The 15,557-nt window shown below is 39.8% G+C and overlaps 1 protein-coding gene and 1 long non-coding RNA gene across 2 annotated transcripts in view; one reads left to right on the top strand and one right to left on the bottom strand.

The window, feature by feature from the left end:
• The window catches only part of klhdc8b (kelch domain containing 8B), a 273,153-nt gene extending 258,509 nt beyond the window's left edge, over positions 1 to 14,644 (top strand). The window contains exon 6 of the mRNA XM_080898152.1: positions 13,760 to 14,644. Coding sequence (XP_080754278.1) covers positions 13,760 to 13,956 — 197 coding nt within the window. The 3' untranslated portion in view covers positions 13,957 to 14,644. The remainder of the gene's footprint in view (positions 1 to 13,759) is intronic.
• LOC308406879 lies at positions 4,389 to 5,794 on the bottom strand. Its single transcript, XR_013973601.1, has 4 exons — positions 5,564 to 5,794; positions 5,287 to 5,358; positions 4,840 to 4,908; positions 4,389 to 4,470 (listed from the first exon to the last, which is right to left on the bottom strand). It is a non-coding gene; the product is annotated as an uncharacterized lncRNA (long non-coding RNA).
• Positions 14,645 to 15,557: the final 913 nt, after the last annotated feature.

The following is a 15,557-nucleotide window of genomic DNA, read 5'->3' as shown; positions in this document are numbered from 1 at the left end:
TATGTATTTTTTCATTCTGCTTCGAAAGTCAGTATCCGTGTTGTACCTTTGGACCAGATATTGCTTCTGTCTGGTTTGAAAGTCAGTATCCGTGTTGTACCTTTGGACCAGATATTGCTTCTGTCTGGTTTTAAAGCTGGTATCCGTGTTGTACTTCTGAACCACATATTTTTTCTGTCTGATTTGAAAGTCAGGATCCGTAGTATATCTTCTGATAATGTAGTCTCTCATTTTTTGTTGAAAATGACGATCACTTTGGTATCTCTTCACCTTGCAGGCTTTTACTTTTTCTTGAATATGAGGATTGGCGTAATATTTTTTGGCTGATAACAGTCTTTGTTTACGGTAATGATAGTTTTCAGCATATTGAGTTTTCATAGCCTGTAATCTTTTCATTCGAAATTCACGACAGGAGGCATATCGTTCTCTTTCGTGTCTTCTTTTGTTTGTCTTCTTTGCCACTTCTTCAGTTGAAGATTTGTCTTTAGCTTTTACATACTCCCTCTGACTTGTTTGAGCTTGACGAATAGCTTTCTTACGTTGTCATTTATTTAATTTGCTCACATTTCTTGCTGTTCGGGGGGTTTTAGCCATTTTGTCATCTGGTGAGTTTAAAGTATTGTCTAACATCGTCATGTGGGTTTTGGCTGATTCTGGTTCAGGCATTTGCGCAGTGGGATTCATGATTTGTGGTTCATCATTTTGTGTTGATGATGTAGCTGTAGCTCCTGGTGTTGCCTGAGTTGACTGTCCAGGGGGTTCCGTGTGAGTGCTGACTGTTTTGAAAGAAACAGGCACAAACTCATATCGTGCATACTTGCCTTGATTTTGAAAAAGGTTATGCACGTGGGTGATCAGGTCATTCACATGAGTGAAAGTGAGCATGACTGCTGTTCCATTTGGCTGACGTAAACCCGCTGCACTTCTTGAATGTGAATCAAATAATCCATACCTCCCAGATTTGTCACGGAAAACCGCAATGCACTCAGGTGAGACCATGAGCAAAGCAAAGTTCACATCTGTTGACAGACATACAAGGCGACTAGCAAGAGGCAACCACCACTCTGTTCTTTGAGGACTGTTCTCTGCTGCTTCCAGATATCCATAACTTATGTCATCGATTTTCACACTGTAGACATTTGTGTCAGTATGAAGTTCTTTGGGCAGGTCCTCCATGGTCAGATGATCTCCTGCAGAAGATTTGTTTTAATGCAACAGTAGAGTGCATCTACCTGTTCAAGGACCTTATCAAGTATGGCTGTGTTGAACTGGTATTCCTCATTAAGGTAGGCCAGGAATGTGAGGGCATTACATGTGCACTGATGATTTCGAGAGAATTCTGTGTACCTCTCATCACTCTGACAATGAGTTGCACTGACACTCCAAAAGGGCTGAACTGTGTTGCTCTGTAGCTCCTCCGTCAGTAGGTCTTCATTTGTGTCATGGAAAGGCTGATCAAGAAATGCAAAGGTGACACATACTGTATTATTGTTAAACATTTTATGATATGTGTTTCAAGGTTGAGCAATAAAATACATTTAAGTGTTGCTGCAATAATGTAGAAAAATGTTGTGTTTTTATTTTTTTAAGTGTCAACGACTGAACGTAGTGTAAAGTGCTTTGGGAGCCTTGGAGACTAAGTAAAGCGCTATACAAATACAGGCCATTTACCATTTTTAATTATGTTAAAATAATTAAGCAATGTTCAGGCAAATTAATCCAAATTATATCACTCGTCAATCATAGTACAGCATCAGATATGCCAGAAAGAGAAAGGCAGAAAGACAGTGACAGGAACAGTGAGAGTGAGTGAGAGAGAGCAGAGGTGGGAAGTAAAAATGACAAATACTTCAGATATCTGTAATTTGCTTGAGTGCTGTTTTTTTTAATGACCTTTAACGAAGGTCATATCTGTACCTTCTGCTCCTCATATTTTCAAAGCAGTTAATTTCTTTCAGTATAACACATTATTTTAGGTTGCTGCGGGCCTTCAAACATCAACTAAATTGCAGCCTAAATACAAATATATGAAAGGAAATCCTGTTTACGTATTATTCGTAAGAGGATCTCAGATGCTCTTAAATTAGATGTAATTCGTTCACTGATTTCAGATTAAACCAGATGGTTCTGTACATGTGCCATAAAAACACGTTTCATAGTTGTGTTACATTTTGTAAAGAAATGACACAAAATTCAGTTACAGGTTAAATGTGATTGAAACAGAATACACTGACATCCATCTTAGAATAGAATAGAATAGAATAGAATAGAATAGCCTTTATTGTCATTGTGCAGAGTACAACGAAATTGGAGTGCCACTCCCTTGGTGCAAGTTTCAATAATAAATATAAATGTAAAATATAAAAAGTACAAAAAAAACAATCGTAAGTACTCAAACAATAGTATGTACAATATATACAGGATAGCAGCATTAATATGATGACAGTATGAATAGCAGCATAATATAATGACAGTGACGGTATGGAATAGGTTCAATTGTTTTTGTGCTTATTTACTACAGTGATAGCTCTGGGAAAGAAGCTATCCCTGAATCTGTTTGTCCTGGTTTTATGTGACCTGTACCGTCGGCCTGACGGTAATAGTTCAAACAGTTGGTTGCTGGGGTGAGAGTGGTCCTTGATGATATTGCCAGCTCTGCTGAGGTACCGAGAGTGTGCAGTGACCTCCAGGCTGGGCAGAGAGCAGCCAGTGATCTTCTGGGCTGTGTTGATGACCCTCTGCAGTACTTTCCTGTCTGCAGCTGAGCACCCTGCATACCATGTTGTTATGCTGTACGTTAGGATGCTCTCTATGGTGGCTCTGTAAAATGTCACCAGCAGCCTCTCCTCCAGGTTGTTCCTCCTGAGCACTCTCAGAAAGTGGAGACGCTGCTGGGCCTTTTTAACCACTGCTGTAGTATTTGCAGTCCAGGAGAGGTCATCAGATATCTGCACGCCCAGAAACCTCATGGAGTGTACCCTCTCCACACAGCTCCCGTGAATGTAAAGTGGGGCCGGGTCTGCTCTGCCCTTCCTGAAGTCCAAGATAAGTTCTTTAGTTTTCGTGGTGTTCAGTTGGAGGTTGTTAACTGAACACCACTCAGTCAGTCTGTTGACCTCATCTCTGTAGTCCGACTCATCCCCCCTTGAGATGAGTCCAACCACTGTGGTGTCATCTGCGAACTTTATGATGGTGTTTGAGAGATGGGTAGGGGAGCAGTCGGATGTGTAGAGCGTAAACAGGAGGGGACTCAAAACACATCCTTGTGGAGACCCGGTGCTGAGTGTGATGGTGCTGGACCGGTGGGGGCCGAGTCTGACAGACTGTGGTCTATTTGTCAGGAAGTCCTTGATCCAGAGGCAGATGGGGGTGGAGAGTCCCAGGTGAGACAGTTTCTGGACCAGGATCTCCGGGATGATATGATTGAATGCTGAGCTGAAGTCCAGAAAGAGCATTCTCACATAGCTTCCTCGGTGCTCCAGGTGACTCAGCGCAGTGTGGAGCGCTATGGTGATAGCGTCCTCGGTGGAACGATTTGTCCTGTAGGCAAATTGGTGGGGGTCCAGAGTGGGAGGCAGACCGGCCCTGATGTGCTGACAGACCAGTCTCTCAAAGCACTTCATCACTACAGGCGTAAGTGCAACAGGCCTGTAGTCATTTGGGCTGGCCACAGCTGTCTTCTTGGCGATGGGGATGATGGTGGAGGTTTTGAGGCAGGGCGGGACGGTGTTTGATGACAAGGAAAGGTTGAAGATTTTAGTGAAGACTCCGGTCAGTTCGTCAGCACATGCTCTGAGAACCTTTCCATGTATTCCATCAGGACCTGCCGCCTTCCTGGGATTCACTGACCTTAGAACACACCTCACTTGGTGCTCCCTAAGTGTTAGTGTGCCAGTGCTGGGGGCGGGTGGAAGTGGTGTGGCAGCTGAGGGCTTGGTCGTCTCAAAGCGGGCGAAGAAACGGTTTAGATCCTCAGCCAGTGAGGCATCAGTCCTAGATGAGTGTCACAAAGCCATGTTTGTATTTATTTGCACTGCTTTTCACTGTGGATGTCAATTTATGTGAAGCTTTAAGTATTAAATGGTATAAATGTTTTTTTCTGAACAATATATATATGTGTATATATATATATATATATATATATATATATATATATATATATATATATATATAGAAATAGCTAAATAGACAGAAATAGCTGTTGAGATGTCTGCATTTTAGGAATCTGAAGAAAGACATTTAAAAATGTACATGTTTAGTCTAACATTTTAGTATATTTAGTACGAGTTAGCAAGCATACTTAAGGTGAAAGACTAAATATCAACCCCGGTGATTATACAGCAAAGATCACATGTATACTAATTTGTTATAGACATTTGTGGACATACCTTTTTTAGGTTGAGAATTTGATGCCGTGTGGAAATCATCAGTTGCCCAGACTCGTTTTGCTGGTGGACGAGTGTCTGAAATCTGATAATGGGTTACATACAGTTAATCAAAATTATAAAAACCTACTAACAGAGTTGAAACAGAGTGTAACACTGGATACTTTAAAGAAAACATGAAACAGTAGTGATTACTAAACTTACAATAAAAAATAAAAAAAGCAATAAAAAAAATCCCAGCTGTTTGCATAACTACTAAGAGATTTGAAAGTGAGTGTAACTTTAGAAACTTTAACGAAAATATGGAACAGTAGTGGTTACGTAACTAACAAAGGGTATACAACAAAATTCTTGCTTGCATAATACTAACATGTAACCATATGTCTAACATTTAATGATAATGTAACTGTCCGCTATAAATCCTTAATGGAGGAAGACGTTTTTTTAAATTTACCTTGCTGCCTGGAGGACATAAGGAGGTGGGTCTATTCTCCGTTACCAAGGACAACCTGGCTGGTGCTGTCTGCTAACCCAGGAAAAACAGTATATAATGTTAAGACATTAAGTGACCTGACACATTAATTTCACTCTAAAATGCAATGCATGGCATGAACTGGTATGCCAGTTGGGTAACAGATCGTTTTTCTAGTGGATGTGTGTCTGAAATCTGATGAGAGGTTATGTACAGTTAGTCAAAATTATAAAACCTACTAACAGATTTGAAACAGAATGGAATATTTGATACTGAACAGTAGTGGTTACTAAACTTACAAAGCAATAAAAAAAAATCCCTGCTGTTTGCATAATGCTGAGATGTAACCATGAATATGTCTATAACATGTAATTGTAGTGTAATTGTCTGTTGTAAATTCTTAATAGAGGAATATTTTTTGATATTTACCTTGATACCTGGGGAACATAAGGAGGTGGGTCTATCCTGTGTTTCCAAGGATAACCTTGCTGGTGCTATCTGCTAACCCGAGGAAAAGGGTATAGAAGACATTAAGTGACCTGACACATTCATTTCATTTAAATGCTCTGCATACCATGCACTGTTATGCCAATTATGTGACATTATAACAAACAATCCTAAACTGTATGGGTAGGTGTTCTTAACTGTCTCAAACGTGTTTCGAAAACTGTTCAACTGTCTGTGATCACTACCATATCTTCATTACCTGGTCAGATGGAAAACTACTGACTGCCTCATCTTGGTTGTGGCCAGTGAGCATTGGGACAGCAGGATCGACCAGGTCAAGTGGTTTCCAGCGCTTCTTTTGTGCCTGGGATCTTTTATTTTTTCTCGGCATCTGGTAGAATGTCAGCAGAAAAACAGAATATTAATTGTTGGCATTTCAAGCATGTGATCAGACCCAGCTTTCATTTTAAGTCAAGCATAATAACCAGGTAGCTGCATTGGTAACCAAAAGACTTTAGAATGCAGTAAATCGACAAACAGTAAATGAATCAAAAATTCTGATGTATACCAGCATTTTTTTATTTTAACCCTCTGATACACAAGATGACTACAAGAACCAAAAAAAAAAATCTCTCTTTTCTTTAAATAGACATATTGATAGTGTCACTACCCGGTCTTAAGGCTTTGTTAAGTAAAGTTCCATAACAGTTTGTATATTGTAATTGGGAAAGTGATTACCTTGAAAGTTGGGAGGCAGATTTGTTGACCACGACAATTACTCCATTTTGGTGTACAGTAATTGGGAAAGTAATTACCTTGCAAAGCTGGGAGGCAGTGTTGTTGCTGGGGCGCTGGTAGAATGCCAGCAGCAAGCAAACCCAGATGTTCACAGCTCCTACTTAACACCTTAAACTTTCCAAACAAATCTTACAAGAACATTTGGCAAAGTGATTGGCTTGCAAACCTAGGAGACAGTCTTGTTGCCCACAACAGTTTTGTTATAGAGTAATTGGAAAATTGGGTACCTTGCAAGGCTGACAGGCAGTCTCGTTGCTGGGAGGCGGTCTTGTTGCTGGGGCTCTGGCAGAATGCCAGCAGCAAGCAGACCCAGATGGTCACAGCTCCTACTTAACACCTTAAACTTTGCAAACAAATCTCACAAGAACAATTAGCAAACTGATTGGCTTGTAAAGCTGAAATGTAGCCTTGTACTGTCTGGTTTAAATGTCCCACTGATAGACAAAGAGGAACTTTACTGTTTGGAAGGGAGTAAAAACACTGCACCATCTAATCTTAAGTTTTAATTACAAACAACGGCTCTGGAATAAAATGGCATCCAGCGCTAAACACACCTATTTTCTAGATATCAGCTGAACAAAAACATAGAAAATATAAGGGGGGCACTTACCTTGGCTGAAGCAAGAGTTGAGGTGTTAAAGGCTGCTGTAGTTAACGCCTTATAAAAACAGAAAAAGAGGTGTGAAACGCGGCTACAACGAAGCTATTGTTTCGGATGCGGCGACAGTCGCCACTTAAAAGTTTTAATTACAAACGATACCTCTGGAATAAAGTGACATCCAAGTGCTAACCACACCATCATTTTGTAGATATCAGCGTCCAGACACAGAAAATCACTTTCAAAGTCAATTTCAAGCCGGAGAGGCTTACCTATGCTCAATATCCGCTAGCTAGCCACCACCGTGACAAAGGGCGTGAAATGCGATCGCCAAGATACACATACAAAAAAAAAAAATCACTTCGCTTCTTAAAAGTTTTAATTACAAACGATACCTCTGGAATAAAGTGACATCCAAGTGCTAACCTCCGCTAGCTAGCCACCACCGAGATAAAGGGCGTGAAATGCAATCGCCAAGATACACATACAAAAAAAAATCACTTCGCTTCTTAAAAGTTTTAATTACAAACGATACCTCTGGAATAAAGTGACATCCAAGTGCTAACCACACCATCATTTTGTAGATATCAGCGTCAAGACACAGAAAATCCCTTTCAAAGTCAATTTCAAGCCGGAGAGGCTTACCTATGCTCAATATCCGCTAGCTAGCCACCACCGAGACAAAGGGCGTGAAATGCGATCGCCAAGATACACATACAAAAAAAATCACTTCGCTTCTTAAAAGTTTTAATTACAAACGATACCTCTGGAATAAAGTGACATCCAAGTGCTAACCACACCATCATTTTGTAGATATCAGCGTCCAGACACAGAAAATCACTTTCAAAGTCAATTTCAAGCCGGAGAGGCTTACCTATGCTCAATATCCGCTAGCTAGCCACCACCGAGACAAAGGGCGTGAAATGCGATCGCCAAGATACACATACAAAAAAAATCACTTCGCTTCTTAAAAGTTTTAATTACAAACGATACCTCTGGAATAAAGTGACATCCAAGTGCTAACCACACCATCATTTTGTAGATATCAGCGTCCAGACACAGAAAATCACTTTCAAAGTCAATTTCAAGCCGGAGAGGCTTACCTATGCTCAATATCCGCTAGCTAGCCACCACCGAGACAAAGGGCGTGAAATGTGATCGCCAGGATACACATACAAAAATAAAAAATAAAAAATCACTTCGCTTCTTAAAAGTTTTAATTACAAACGATACCTCTGGAATAAAGTGACATCCAAGTGCTAACCTCCGCTAGCTAGCCACCACCGAGACAAAGGGCGTGAAATGCAATCGCCAAGATATACATACAAAAAAAAATTCACTTCGCTTCTTCAAAGTTTTAATTACAAACGATACCTCTGGAATAAAGTGACATCCAAGTGCTAACCACACAATCATTTTGTAGATATCAGCGTCAAGACACAGAAAATCACTTTCAAAGTCAATTTCAAGCCGGAGAGGCTTACCTATGCTCAATATCCGCTAGCTAGCTTTAGCAGCGTGCCGAACATGACCACGACAGACAAAGAAATCGCCCAGACAGGCATAAAAAATCACTTTCAAAGCTAAATTTCAAACAGAGGGAGAGATATGGACTTACCTTGTCAAAGCTTACGCTGTCTTACCGAACACTTCAGAAAATCACGTTCAAAGGTCAATTTCAAACCGGAGGCGAAGAGACGCGTGGAAGTCACTTCTAAGGTCAATTTCAAACCGGAGGAGGGGCGGAGAGACGCACGCCGTTGATAGTGTCGTCATTGCGTTAATCCAAATAAGGGTAGACAGGCCGTACTACTCCCGACATACCACTAGAGTGAGCCAACACACCACAAATGAAGTTTCAACAAGATAAGTTTCACTTTTACTTCCCATTCATTTCAATGGGCAAAAACTAGCATTAAAATATTCATATTTAAAAAACTATAGAAGTAATAAACACCAAAAGTCATAGCAACTCGTTCCTGATCCAGCCGCACAAAATGATATAACATATATGAAGCTTGTGTCAAAACTGTGGGAGGAAAATAATACTAATAATAATAATAATAATAATAATAATAAATCCGAGCAATAGTAATAAGTGTGCCTTTTGGCATAGGCACACTTAATAATTAAAAGGTCAGATGATAAACAGAATTTGTGTACAGTTTAATGGTGATCAGTGATGAGGTTGGATGAATTTTTTCACTGATTGTTTTTTCTTAGTACCCATCTTATTAAAGGGCTTATTTTAAAAGGCGTGCTGGAGGAGGCCAAATTATGTTACAACCAGTTAGGACAGTTTTAAATAATGTTTGTTTGTCTTTGATGTTCTTCTGTACTTTTCAGTCTGCAACAGAACACGATGTTCTCTCTTTTTGTGCATTTCTCTGTATTTGTATCCATTATAGTAACATTGTCTTCACCACCTCCACCCACGCACCCAGCATTTTGTGTTTTTGCACTTTTGTTTAATTCATGACAACGCCTGACAACTTGATATCTGCACCTAAATTATAATTAGATACGACTTGTCACACGAGGACTGACTTGAGATGCAGTTATGGGCTCATGGATATCATTTCATAATCAGATTATTTGTGTTTGCATGCACATGAACCTCAAAAACAGCCATTAGGAATGGGCTCTCACACACTTTGCATACACATACTTCCTGATCTTTATGTATTCAGATGAGATGTTCTGCATCTGTGAGAGTCATAGATGCAGAAAACTGCTGACACAACTTTGACCTCATCTGTCATTTTAAGCCTCTTAAAGTAAATCGTATTAAAGGAAACTCAAACTCAAATCACAAATAACACAGTGACAGAGACAGAAATATATAAACTTAATGTGGTTTAAACTGTCAGTCAGCAGGTAAATCTCTGTATTTCAACAAGCTGAGTACCCTCGGAATAAATCTGCCACTCTGTGTTAATGCAAAGTGACACTGTTACTATTTGTCACGCCTGTGCTAGTTTATAACACAGATGCAAGTTTTCTTGAACCCCATCATCACAGGTTAATGAAGCACAGAACAGATAATTATATGCTGATTTAGATTTTTAATCAGTAATTTCTTCATGTCCTGATGCTAAAAGTAGCTTTTAACTATCCCTGTTTGAATATATACCTAAAAATAAGAACTGTGTCAGCTTAGACTTTAAGGCTGCGTTTGGTGTCAGATTAGCCTCCAGAGATTTTTTGCACCAAAGCATTTCTGGTGCCAGAGGTTTGCAGTTGTTCAGAAGTCAGAAGATCTGGAGCCAGGTTACTGGGCCCTTCCTGAACTGCTGTGGGAGGTAGTTCAGAAAAAGGCTCACATGGGCAGTTTTTCTATGGGCAAAACTTCAAATTAACCTTTTCATACCACACTGATAGTGCGGATGACAAAAAGAAAAACACCCCCTTCTAATGAATAGATTTGTTCAGTGGTCTTTTTTTCTGGACATTTGTTAAGCAGAGTACTTCTTCTGAAAGATGTTTTTTCTTACAAATTGGCGTGTTTAATTAGTACCCAGCTATGTCAGTAACAAACCAACACTAATCAGAGCTTCTCTTCTGTTTTGACAGCAGAAAAATGAGCTGATGAAGTCCTTACTCTTGCTGCATTAGATGTCGGCATCTAATTGTATATTATATTATAATTGTATCCCCCAGCAGCCAGCTGTGAGAGTAAATTCTGACCTGCTCTGAACCCTGCCAAGTCACATTGTGGAAGTCTGCAGTAAAACTGTCCACCATTTTACTGTTAACCAGAGAGCTGGCAGGAGGGCATGTGGCATTCTTCCTGTACTCTGGTAAATTATGATTGCAGCATTTTACCCACTGACAATGTAAATTGTAGTGATAAAGAACAGGAGGCAAGAAGGTCAAGGTTGTAAGCTATGCATTAGCTACTAAAATATGGTAAGTGCTGAAAAGAGTGCATGTAATGGCACTGTTTACAGCACAGATCAGACAGTAATACAAGCTCCTCAGCAGGTTTGCTGTGGCTTCTGTTTGACCTGCAGTCCCGAGTGAAAGCAGGAACAACAGGCGGTCAGAAACAGGTGAACAGTAAAGAACTTAGGAAGGCTAACCCTGAAAATCAAATGGAAACTGTGCTGCAGCTGGTGTAGCTCCATGCTTGAGCAGTGAAAGTGATTTTAAAAGAGTACCAGCTATGCAAAGAAATATGCACACAGGCGTGCTTTTCAATTGGTCAGTTGAAAGAGAAGATGTACATGTTGTGATGGTTGATAATAAAGGGTCAGAACATATTATGGCATGGCATTTCTAAACAAGTAAAGGCAGACTTGGATATATTTGCCAATACTTCACCCATTATTTAAAGCCTTCAGTTTTGCAGCCATTAAAAAAGTTATTGTTTTTTTTACTTGAGCCAGAAATTAGACAAGAGACTGGAGCATTAACCCTTGCAACATTAGGCTTGTTTTTTCAGAGGTTTTTGTTGAACCACACTTAAATTAGCAAATACACTCACATAGCATGGTCTGTTCACTGCAAAGCACACCCAAACTGTGATTAACCGCATACAGATCACCCATGATCATGATAGCATGGAGCATTAAATGAAAAATGTATGGACCAATCCTGTTTGTAAGATTGTTACATAACTATTTCTTTAATGAAAAGTGTATTCTCCCTTTCCCATCTTGTTGACTAAAAACTTGGTCGCTGTAGCTGATGTTCTGCATGTCAAATAAATGTCAAGGTGCAATTCATTATGGTCAGCTGAGTGGAGTAAAAAAGCTCCAAAAGAACTTGAATGAGCTGGAAACACCACAAGGTCGTTACAGAAGCCCTGTAGAGTCCAGGCCCCAGTGGGTTAGAACACCAATTTAATCATGGTGGCAAATTTGCTTTTAATTCAAAGATGGGGATGGTGCAAACTTTCAGTAATGCTTCATGGCATTACTTTGCTAATGTGGTGTCATGGTGGCTACATCACATATCTTACTATAACAATCATAGCGCATTTATGTCTGTATGTATCCTTTTTTCTCCTTAACTGGTGGGTCAATCTCAATGAAACTTTGCAAGAACACGTACAAGAAGACAGTGTTAATTTCATCATGTCCCTGCAAATGTTCTCTGTTTATGTTTGTTTCAGGTGTCATGTTCAACAGATGTGACTCGTATGTACACAAAAATTTGAATTCACAAAGCAATTTTATTCAACCCTTCACTGTTTTTTGTACTGCAGACCTTTTTGAGGGGTAATGGGATCATTATAAACGGATATGATTTATAATGTAGTTTATCAGAGCTCAGTGCAAAACCACAGTTCACTTCTGTTGTAATGAGATTCAATCTGTTGGGCTCTCTCTCATGGTTTGGTCTCTCCCTTCAACGTGGGATTTTTTTCAAGTCTCAGCATAATAAGCATAGGATGGATGTATTTTTCAGTACTGAATTACAATCACGACTTCTCTTGTTGCTCTCTGTGTTCATTAATTTGATTTATATTGTTATGAAAAATAAAGAAAAACCCAGCTGTCTTGTCCTTGGGGTGTCTCCTCTTCTAGTTTTCAGTAACCATTCTTCAGTTATACTCAGAGTTTTCGCCATCAGTGAAAACTCAATAGATCTTTGATTGCATAGCTCCAGCTAAGTGGAACTAACCCCAAAGGCAATAAAATAAGAATACTTCAAAGGCATATGGTAAACAATAGTGAAACGTCATGACTGTAAAAATTATATTAAAAAGTTTACTCTGATGTCACTATATGGGATGTCATTTTATTTCAAACTCTACTACTGTACACGCAGCAGCTTAAGTGTTGTGTTTACATAAAGCTAAACAAAAGGGAAGGGAGAGCAGGAAAAAAACAGACGAGCAATTTTAAGAAGTGGCAAAGAACAAGAAAACAGGAGAGGTGAACAATGCACTGAAGCTGACGGTTGGAGGGGTGACAGGTACAGAAGAAAGGAAGAGAATCTGAGACGAGAGGCTTCGCAGCGGAAAAAAGAAAAGCCAAAATGAGAACAGGAGAGCTGAGAACAGGAGGTTTAATGGACTCGATGGAGAAAGAATAGAGTATAATGAACAGAGCAGGTGGAGGAGGACTCGCAAGCAGGGTTAAGAGCCGTAAAGTTGAAGAAAGACTGTTTCTAAGCGTTTGATAAGAATTAGAAATGAGGCATGAGAATAAGAAAAATGAGGCCGGGAAGAATTAAAAAAGGAACTAGTAATGTAAAATGGAAAAGGTGTTAAAGGAGATAACAGGGAAGAATAATGGCAGTCATGATGAGGAGTGAAGGTCAAAGGGAGGAGGAGGAGCGCTGACATGACGTCTGCGGGTTGAGAATCAAACAAATGACAGGAAGCCTTTGAGCTCCAAAGCAACAAGGAATATGTTTCTGTGCATGTGTGTGTGTGTGTGTGTGTGTGTGTGTGTGTGTGAGCTGTGATGAGTGTGTCTTCTACAGATGATGAAGGAACCACGGCCTGAGCGAGGCTACGGGCTTTGAAAAGACCGACTCGGCATTATCACTTAGTTCTTTTAACAAAATGAAGATGATAGTTCTTCTTAGATACACACACTCACACACACATACACAACACCAGAACGTATTATTTCCGAACTTGCTGTGATGCTGGTCACCATAGAAACAGAAAAAAACAGTGCATCCTGATGTATAAGAGGAGGAGAGTGGGGGAAAGAGAAAAAGCAGTAGATCACAGTGCGCCTCAGAAAGAGGAATCAGCATCCAGGTTGAGACCTAGCATGTCTTAGGTGACATAAAAGTTTCATTCTTAAATAAACCCTCTGGCTTGGTTTTTTTTATATATATAGTTTTGTTGCACCCCTCTCAGAGTCAAACCCTGGAGCTCCTAAAACCTGCATTTGCATCGAAATTAACATGTCAGCTTTTGACATTAAGTATCCAGGTTTAAATACCTCCTTATGTTCTATATATGTCTTTTATTTGAAGAAATATTGTCTGGACTGTTCAGGCAGTGGATGTTAATATACAGCCTCTGAATGGTCCTACTTCCCCACATGAAGCATCACTGTCATCATTCTAATATGTCTATTTTTCATTTTGCAGGCAATGAACCCTCGCCGCTGGGCTCGGTGGAGAGCTATAACCCAGTGAAGCGGCGCTGGGAGTACGTGGCGCCCATGCCCACCGCGCGCTGCTCCTCTGCTCTTCTGCAGGCGACCAACATGCTGTTTGTAATTGGTGGAGTTTCACAGGGACCCAGTAATGCTGTGGAGGCCCTGTGCATGCAGGAAGCAGTGTGACACAAAGACACACATGAACACACGAGCAAGAATATGTGCAAACTGGCACTGATATTTTTCTTCATGTGCGTGAACAGAGACACAAACACATGAAATGGATCCACAGATCCTGCTTGTACTCTTCTACCTTTATGTCCGGCTGATGGATTCGTCTAGTGCACCGGGCTGTGGGAAACTCTTTTTCACATTCGACAAACATTTTCTGACAGGAGCTGCGGAGACAGGTTGTGACATCTCTGGATGAATACAAGATTAAGGACATACAAGTGGACTGCTGTGACTGGCAAGGACAGAAAACTGACAATTCTTTTTTTTTTTTACTCTGGGGAAATCAAAGGAAGAAGAAAATGAGCAAAAAAACAGACACCGTGTCTGAAGAAATAACACGCCTTTGAACTGTTGAGCATTTTTCTGAATAAAAGCAGGGTACTTTTCTGGATAATAAAGGAACATAGGGCCATATCTGAATCTCTTTGTTGCTCTCCCCTACTGCTGCAACAGCAAGCTCAGACACTTTTCTATGACCTTAGAAACAACACTATATTGAGTTTTAGACAGTTGAGGTTCTGAGAATACAAATGACTGTTTTGGCTTCTCACTTTTTTGGTTTGGTTTGTTTTGTTCTGTGTATATGCGTGTAAAGCAACCACGACCTGGTGTCACACACCAAGAGCAACTCATGCAGCTGCAAGCCCATCTATTTTCTACAATCAGTCAACCACTGATGGATGTTGAGTCAGACACTGTGTTTCCTTCATTTCAGTTGAAAAACTGGCTGCGATTGAGCTTATCACCTCAATATGCTTCACATCTGTCCACCAGTGCATCACAGCAATCACTTCCAGAGCTACTTTACATTGTACCACGCAGATGTAGTTGATGGCAGAATAAATGTAGGGCTTTTCAAATGTGCTGCACAGAAGCATCCAGATAACCCTAATTTTTTATTTTTACTTCATATCAGTCAGATTGCAGATACACTGGGAAGAGGATTTTACAATCATGATTCTAGCAGTTTTATCACTCTCTAGGTATAAACATGTGAGGACATTTATGTATTTAGTTAAAACCATACAGTATTTAAGAATGAGTATTGTTGGACAGTTTCATGGTTTTCTATGGAAAGAAAAGTGATTTGAAATATGTTTGGGCGTGACAGAGCTAACATCATCATAGTTTTTTCTTCGCCACATGAACATAGATGTCAGTGTTGTCTATTTAAAGGTGTTTCTGGCAAAAAAAAAAAAAAAAATCTGTCTTGTGAATATAAAATATTCATGTCTGTGTAGCTAAAAGGAAAGGAGACTGAAAAGTTTGTGGCTTGCAGAGGAAACAAAACTGAAAAAGTTCACAGAAAGTTTCTGCAGTACCGTCTTTTTTCTGCCCTTAGTCTGCATTTTCAGTAGGATCCAAACAATATTTTTTGGGGGGGGGTTTGCTTAAAAAACATAAAATATGCTACTTCTCGCATTATCGATTACATAAAATATAATTAGTGTATTTAGTTATCAGTGTTGGGCAAAATAGTTAGAAAGCTGTACAAATATAATGTGTAAATGTGTTTTTACCACTGGCTAATATTAGCTAGCCTACAATCTGTT

The sequence above is a fragment of the Rhamphochromis sp. 'chilingali' genome, assembly GCF_963969265.1.
Source record: "Rhamphochromis sp. 'chilingali' genome assembly, chromosome: 12".
NCBI lineage: Eukaryota > Metazoa > Chordata > Actinopteri > Cichliformes > Cichlidae > Rhamphochromis > Rhamphochromis sp. 'chilingali'.
This window is presented reverse-complemented; position numbering and strand designations above follow the sequence as displayed.